This window comes from Achroia grisella, unplaced genomic scaffold (genome assembly GCF_030625045.1).
Source record: "Achroia grisella isolate CSIRO2021 unplaced genomic scaffold, CSIRO_AGI_Agris_v1 utg3749, whole genome shotgun sequence".
NCBI classification, from domain to species: domain Eukaryota; kingdom Metazoa; phylum Arthropoda; class Insecta; order Lepidoptera; family Pyralidae; genus Achroia; species Achroia grisella.
The window spans coordinates 195898-204248 of NW_026712827.1; the positions used below are offsets into that span (position 1 = coordinate 195898).

The 8351-nt window shown below is 33.7% G+C and overlaps 1 protein-coding gene across 1 annotated transcript in view; it reads left to right on the top strand.

Moving 5' to 3' along the window:
- Positions 1-6062, top strand: part of LOC131844054 (cell adhesion molecule Dscam2-like) — a gene marked incomplete at its 3' end in the record, with an annotated part of 141510 nt that extends 135448 nt beyond the window's left edge. The window contains exon 9 of the mRNA XM_059192834.1: positions 5852-6062. Within this exon, the coding sequence (XP_059048817.1) occupies positions 5852-6062 (211 nt within the window). The remainder of the gene's footprint in view (positions 1-5851) is intronic.
- Between the last annotated feature and the right edge of the window lie 2289 nt (positions 6063-8351).

Below are 8351 nucleotides of genomic sequence, written 5' to 3' on the forward strand. Positions count from 1 at the left end.
ATTGTATACACGGTTTTAGGATATACATTGTTATGATCAATATTGGTTATCATGATTTTTTATACATTGAACTCTATGTACCTCTTTGTGACCGGGATGGAAATATTAGAATAGAATAGAAAATCATTTATGCAAATAAATTTAATTTAAGCACTTTTGAATAGTCAACATTTTTTTTAAAATCTACCGCTTATTCGGAAAGCTGTCTCATCACAAGAAGAATAAGCAAGAAACTTGTGTGTTGCTCTTTTAAACAATCCTTGTAAGTTCACATTTTACAAGTCGAAACGTGTGAATACAAACTACCACCAGCAATAATTTATTTAGGCTCAAATATAAAAACACAATAAGATTAAATCAGTTGTAATGATATTCGACGTACATTGCCTACTTTATGTATATGAATTATTAAGTTAACTTTTTTTTAATTTTGTTTTTTTATTCAGGCTACATGGCTCATATTAACAATACCTTATAGACTAACAGAGTATACTACCATAGTTTTAGTAGAACAAATTAAGATATTTGATGTTAGAATAAAAATAAATATCAAAAACGGCCACGTAGGCAATCCAATGCCAAAAATATGTTATGTTAAAAAAAAACTTGATTACTTACCTTAAATTCACATCACAGATCAGCGCCGGTCTATGGGGAAATTGAAATATAAGTATTCAGAGCACACTGGCGAAAGACACATCTCGAACGATGTGATCTGTACTTCAATCGAGCGATGTAAACATAGCGTAGAGGAACTGATATTTATTCCTTGCCTAAATACTGTTTTAAAGTATTTACAACTAGCTGTACCTGTGACTTCGTCCGCGTGGAATTTAACTTTTATTTTCTACAATAAAAGTAGCCTAAGTTACTCCTTATTACATCAGCTACCTGCCAAAAAAAGTACCGCCAAAATCCATCCAGACATCTCAGAGATTAGCCGGAACAAACAGACAGACAGACAAAAATTGTAAAAAAATGTTATTTTGGTGTATGTACCGTATTTATATTCATATGCATGTAGTAAAAAATGGTTATTTCAATATTACAAACAGACACTCCAATTTTATTTATATATATAGATGTATATACAAAATAAAATATCAGTTGTCTAGTACCACGAGCTCTCTTTAGTTTGGGACTAGATACTAGATAGAAGATACATATAATTATTATTATATGTAATACACTGACCGACAACTTCGTCTGTGTTACATTTCCTCACCTTTTACAATATTTTTCATTGCAGCTCCGCTCCTATTGGTCGAAGCGTAATGTTATATAGCTTAAAGCCGTGGAAAGGCTGTAGAAAATGCCGTAAGGCATAAAATCCGCCATATGTACATTTACTTTGGTATTTTGTACATTGAAGTTATATAAATAAATAAATAAACCCCTCCTCGACAAATGGACTATGTAACACAAAAATAATTTTTCAATTCAATCCAGCCGTTCCTGAGATTGCGCGTTCAAACAAACAAACTCTTCAGCTTTATAATAGTACAGATGATACTTCCGGAAGAAATATATATTAGTTAAAAGTATACCAAATTGATAGAATGACTTAGAAGATGTAAGCGGAACAGACAGACAAAAATAACAATTTTGTTATAATCTGTTTAGGAATAGATATTGTAATAATATTTAATTAAAAATATCGCGACTATATATTTAATCGAATTAGGTGTTGTTTTGCGGAAGGCCATTTCACTACTCGATTGATTTATATTATTTTGTTTAATTCCGCTACAATTAACATGTGTGAGACTACGAATATTCGATGTAGAAACCTGACCAGCGCTACGAATTTCTCCAGTGGTGATCAAATTCCGACCGTTATTGAGTCTACACCCATATCGCGACACGTGTTTCGGTGTGGAAACCTGGCCAGTGTAGACTCATTGGCGACCAATTGATTGGTCGCCAATGAGTCAACACTAGGTCTTTCGAGCTGTACCCGAACTCTAATTAACGCCTGATGACGCCTCGTTCAGAGGCGAAACACGTGTCGCGATATGGGTGTAGACTCAATAACGGTCGGAATTTGATCGCCACTGGAGAAGGTCGTAGCGCTGGTCAGGTTTCTACACCGAATATTAGTAATCTCACACATGTTAATTGTAGCGGAATTAAACAATATAGTATAAATCCATCGAGTAGTTATATTTCCCACTGTTTCTCTTGAAAGATGAGATCGCCGGAAGAGTTACAGGTCCAAGTTACTTAAATGTAAATACATTAATGAGTGGAGTATTAGAAATTAATGATGATAATAACAATTTATTATTCACAATTCGCCTCTTAATTTATTCTCGAGGTACACTATAACGGTGCCCCTTTAAACAAAAGCAATGAAATCAAACAAGATACAAAGAAAGTTCGTTAAATCCAAAGAGATATTAACGATGCCAAACTTTGATTTAATTTAAAATTAAATGTTGTTCCTTAGTGATTTTATTATAAATTCAAAGCTATTTCCTGTTATAATAAACACTGTTATCAGAGTTTCAAAGTATCCCATTGAAATTTGAAAGGTTTGAAATTACGGGTGTTATTGGATCTCTTGGGCAGATGGTAGAAAAGCTTAATGTAATGTTATTAGACTTGGCGTTATGTTGACCGGTTCTGGAGTTGGATGGTTCTGGAGTTGGATGGATAAGAAATATGATGCATTTTTTATATATATATCTTAGGACAATTTACACAGCGCCATCTAGTCCTAAGCTAAGCACAGATTGTGTTATGGCTACTAGGAAACTGATTGGTTTACTTAGAACACACTTAGATAATTATAAAAAGTCATACTCATGTATGCAAATCTTTGCACCGTGCGCAGATCCGAACAGCGACCATCAACAAGTAAAAGCGGTATGATAAACCGCTAGACTACCGAGGCCATCATACGTACATCAATTGTTTTTATTATGCCTATCTATACATATAAATAAAATTAAAGTGTCTGTTTGTAATATTGAAATAACCGTTTTTTACTACATGCATATGAATATAAATACGGTACATACACCAAATTAACATTTTTTACAATTTTTGTCTGTCTGCCTGTCTGTCTGTTTGTTCCGGCTAATCTCTGAAATAGCTGTACCGATTTTGACGGGACTTTTCTTGGAAGGTAGTTGATGTAATAAGGAGTAACTTAAGCTACTTTTATTTTAGAAAATGAAGTTAAATTCCACGCGGACAAAGACGTGGGTACGGCTAGTCTTGAATAAATATTAAGTCCATTGTTAATCAAAAATATATATAAATATTAATAAAATAAATATATAATAAATTTTTTTTGTTTCACTCAATATTATATTTTGAATGACTTTGCTATGGCAAAACATACGTTCTTACTTCTAAATTGTCATCTTTGAACTGTGTTTAAAGCGAATATATAATTTGTCCTCTAGTTCTTACAGTTCTCTCTATAAAGTTAAATTCCACGCGGACGAAGTCGCGGGAACAGCTAGTGTAACATAAATTTAATTCACAATTCGCAACTACCAATTCTGGTAATGGTCAATTAATTTCGAATTCGTTCAGCTAAGACTCATATATTGTGTCAGTACCCGGCTCCGTGTTACACACGAAATGGTGGGCAGTGGCAGGCACGAATGGTGGATTATCCGGGTACCGCCCGTGATATGGTGGTCACTCTATCTCCCAAATTTGAATTAACAAATGTATCTGTATTATTGTAAACATGTACATGTTGTATTTGAAAAGAATAGGCGCTGAGTTTCTTGTCAGTTCTTAATCATTCCGAACTGACGGCAGATTTGACATATCATAAGAGTCTGTAATAGACCTACATGAATAAAGATATTTTGAATTTGACACAAACAATCATACTCATGAATTGACGACCCCGGTGGTCTAGCGGTCTAGCACACCGCTTTACGACCGATGGTCGCGGGTTCGATTCCTCGCACGGCACAAACATTTATATTCATGAGTATGATTGTTTGTATCGGTCTGGGTGTTTTCTATGTATAATATGTATGTATTTACGAAAAAAAATTATCCATGTATATATGATCTAGTACCCATAACACAAGCTTTAGCTAGCTTAGCTTGGGTCTAGATGGCGCTGTGTGAATTGTCCTGAGATTATTATTATGAATACAAATGTTTACACCATGCGACGAATCGAACCAGCGACCATCGGAAAGTAAGGCAGTATAGTAAACCGCTAGATCAGAGAAGTCGTCATAGATATTTCGATTTTCTTTATTATGCTTATATTATAAATTTAATTCACAATTCATTGTCAATTTTATCACTACGACTGATTTAATCTTATTGCATGATTATATTTGACCCAAAAAATTAGTGCTTGTTGGTAGTTTGTATTCACACGTTTCGACTTGTAAATGTAAACTTACAAGGATTATTTAAAAGAGCAACACACAAGTTCTTCTTGTGATGAGACAGCTTTCCGAACGAGTGGTAGATAAAAAACAAATTGTTATGACTATTCAAAAGTGCTTAAATTAAGTTTATTTGAATAAATGATTTTCTATTCTATTCTATTCTATTCTGTTAATGGTCAATTAATTTCGAATGTGTTCTAAGACTCATATATTTTGTCAGTACCCAGCTCCATGTTGCACACGAAATGGTGGGCAATTTGGTTCATCTGGGTAACGCCCGTGACAGGCTGGGACTGACTCCCAATTGAATTATTCATGAGATCGAACTGCCGATTGTCTTCCAACGCCAAGTCGGTCACTTTGTGAAAATATTGCACGCTTTATTTGCACAGTAGGTATAAATTTAAATAAACCAAACTAATGTTGCGGAGGTAAAACATTTTGTTTTGTTTTTGTGATAAATAAAAATATTTAACAGTTTTCAAAAACTTGCTCCACTCACAGAAACTTCCATTATCAGCAATTAAACATTGCGTAGCACGATCGATAGTAAAACCAATAGAATATCATATTAATCAAATTTATGGAAACTAGAATATGTATAATAGAAAGGAATAGAAAAAATATAAATAATATAAGCTCTTTAGAATAGTCATATTTTTTCAACCACTCATTCGGAACGCAAACTCACCACATGAAGAATGCGCAAAAACCTACCTGTTGCTCTTTTGAATAAATGTTGTTTTAAATAGAATAGAATAGAATAGAATAGAAAATCATTTATTCAAATAAACTTAATTTAAGCACTTTTGAATAGTCATAACAATTTGTTTTTTATCTACCACTCGTTCGGAAAGCTGTCTCATCACAAGAAGAACGAGCAAGAAACTTGTGTGTTGCTCTTTTAAATAATCACACATTATCACAAAAAAATAAATACATATTAACAATACGAGGCATTCGATAATCAACATAGATACCGTTACGCACTCATTCTTTGTGCAATCAGATAATATTGTCAGGACAATTAATTTTAAGTCTATCTCTACAAACTAAATATATAATCCAACTGTACTTATAAATCTCTTAAGATATACTGGAAGGAACTGGTGAGCCGTGACACAGTTTCTTCGGATACCTGGTACAGGCGTCAGTTCTTCACAAATATGTATTCTAGCATTAAACTTACATCCTCAAATTGCTCTGCGACTCTGTACATTCATGTCAATGTTTTCTGGAGAAAATAAATAATTAGTATCATAATCCAAATTTAATATATTTAACTCATATTTCAAGATGTATTATATAATCTAAATTTCAATATAAATAATCCAGATTTGAAGATACATAATCCAAATTTAAAGATACATAATCCAAATTTAAATATAAATAATTCAAATTTAAATATAAATAATCCAAATTTAAAGATACATAATCCAAATTTCAATATACATAATCCTAATTTCAATTTGCAGATAGCGAATTCGGGCAGCTCAGTGACGTTCAACTGTTCAGTGGAAGGTGGGGAGGCGAGGATAAGATGGCTTCACGACGGCGTGCCGGTAGGGGGTGCAGAGCGAGTACTGAGGGTGCACTCAGTGATGCGAGTTCACCGCGGGATGTACCAATGTTTTGCAGAGAGAGACTTGGACTCGGCGCAGGCTGCTGCTGAACTGCGATTAGGAGGTAAGTTCATTTAATTTTTTCCATCCAAAGCCTGATAAATCTCAACATCATCTCTATGATTTTCTGTGAATTACTATGAAGAGACCGAATACATACATATATATATATATATATATATATATATATAAATATCCCCTTGGGCACTTTGTGGCTCAGACGTGCCGTATAGGTAGTTTTTTGTTGATCCTTTTTCACTTGTTGATCCGGAGGCCTTTTGTTGATCTAATGCCAGATGACCATATATAAATGTTGATCCGTTTTGAGCCACAACTGTCACGACGAGTAATAATAATAATTAAGCGATTTATACACGATTTTATACAAATCCACCTTTTTGGCATACGAGCAGTTCTTGATCCAATTCAAACGGGCCAATCAGGGTGCAGCATTTGCCAAGGGCTTCCTCATTGGCACGTTTGGGCTACTACATTATGGCTACAGTAACTTAATAATGTCTAGCTAGTATTTCAAAAATAATAGTCTACCTAATCTAAATATTTATAGAAATCAGTCTGGAGTAACGTGACTCCAGATCAAACCTCAATACTTGTTATTTTTTGGACGGGAATTTTTCCTTTTGTAACAACGTTACTGAGCGAATGAAGAGAAGACGTAACGGCGGATCCAGGGGGGAGCGTCATGGAGGTCTTGGGAGTCATGGGGGGGTCATGACTCTCCCCCCCCTTAGCCCAGGACTTAGGTAGACCACTAATTGAACTAAAAAATAATGAAACAGCTAAATTTTTTGCACGATCGGAGTGTTGGTGCAGTAGTATTAATTATAATTAAACATTGTTACTTAAAACATAACAGTTAAAGTACTATAACACTAAAAGCAAAATAGGTATTTTCAAAATACTTTTTCAAAATAAATTACCCTTTGAGTTTTTGTTCAAACCTCAGATATTATATTTATTTTAGGTATATCAATCAATACATAGTATAGCATAGTACAGTCTGTCTGTCTGTCTGTTTGTTGCGGCTAATCTCTGAAATAGCTGGACCGATTTTGACGGGACTTTTTTTGGCAAGTAGCTGATGTAATAAGGAGTAACTTACGCTACTGTTATTTTAGAAAAATAAAATAAAATTTCACGCGGACGAAGTCGCTGGGGCCAGCTAGTCTATAGATATACCGAGATTTAATGTTTAAGTTGCTATTATGTTATTGACAAAATTTTACTGTAATGTTACTATTACGTTATCCTACACAATTTGTATTATTTTGGATGAATAAATAAATAAATAAATAAATAATAATCTATACATCTATACATTTAATAAAAATTGGAGTGTCTGTTTGTAATATTGAAAAAACCGTTTTTTACTACATGCATATGAATATATATAAGGTACATATACCAAAATAACTATTTTTATAATTTTAGTCTGTCTGTCTGTTTGTTCCGGCTAATCTCTGAAATGGCTGGACCGATTTTGACGGTACTTTTTTTTGGCAGGTAGCTGAGTTATAAGGAGTAACTTAGGTTACTTTTATTTTAGAAAAATAAAGTTAAATTCCACGCGGACGAAGTCGCGGGAACACCTTGTTTTTAATAAAAACATCTTTTTTGTGGTACTTGAGAATGTTGAAGCCTGTTGTTTGTAATATTGAAATAACCGTTTTTTACTACTTGCATATGAATATAAATACGGTACATACACCAAAATAACATATTTTACAATTTTTGTCTGTCTGTCTGTTTGTTCCGGCTAATCTCTGAAATGGCTGGACCGATTTTGACGGGACTTTTTTTGGCAGGTAGCTGATGTAATAAGAAGTAACTTAGGCTACTTTTATTCTGGAAATGTTCTTTTATTTTAGAAAAATAAAGTTAAAAACCACGTGGACGAAGTCGCGGGAACAGCTAGTGTATAATATATTAGAGATACCTACGTGTTTTTTTATTGATGACTAGCTGTACACGGGATTTCGTCCGTGTTGAATTTAACTTTATTTTTCTAAAATATAAGAAGTTAAATTCCACGCGGACGAAGTCGCGTGTACAGCTAGTTGTCTGTAGTCTAGCGATTTAGCTAGCACACTGCTTTGATTCCTGCTTGGTGGTCGAGGGTTCGATTCCTCGCACGCTGCAAACATTTGTATTCATGAGTATGATTGTTTGTAACGGTCTGGGTGTTTTCTATGTATAGATAATATATATGTATTTACGAAAAAAAAAACTTTGTATTTATATCAGTACCCATAACATAATCTTCAGCTAGCTTAACTTTGGTCTAGATGAAGCTGTGTGAATTGTCCTGAGATTACTATTATTACTATAATAA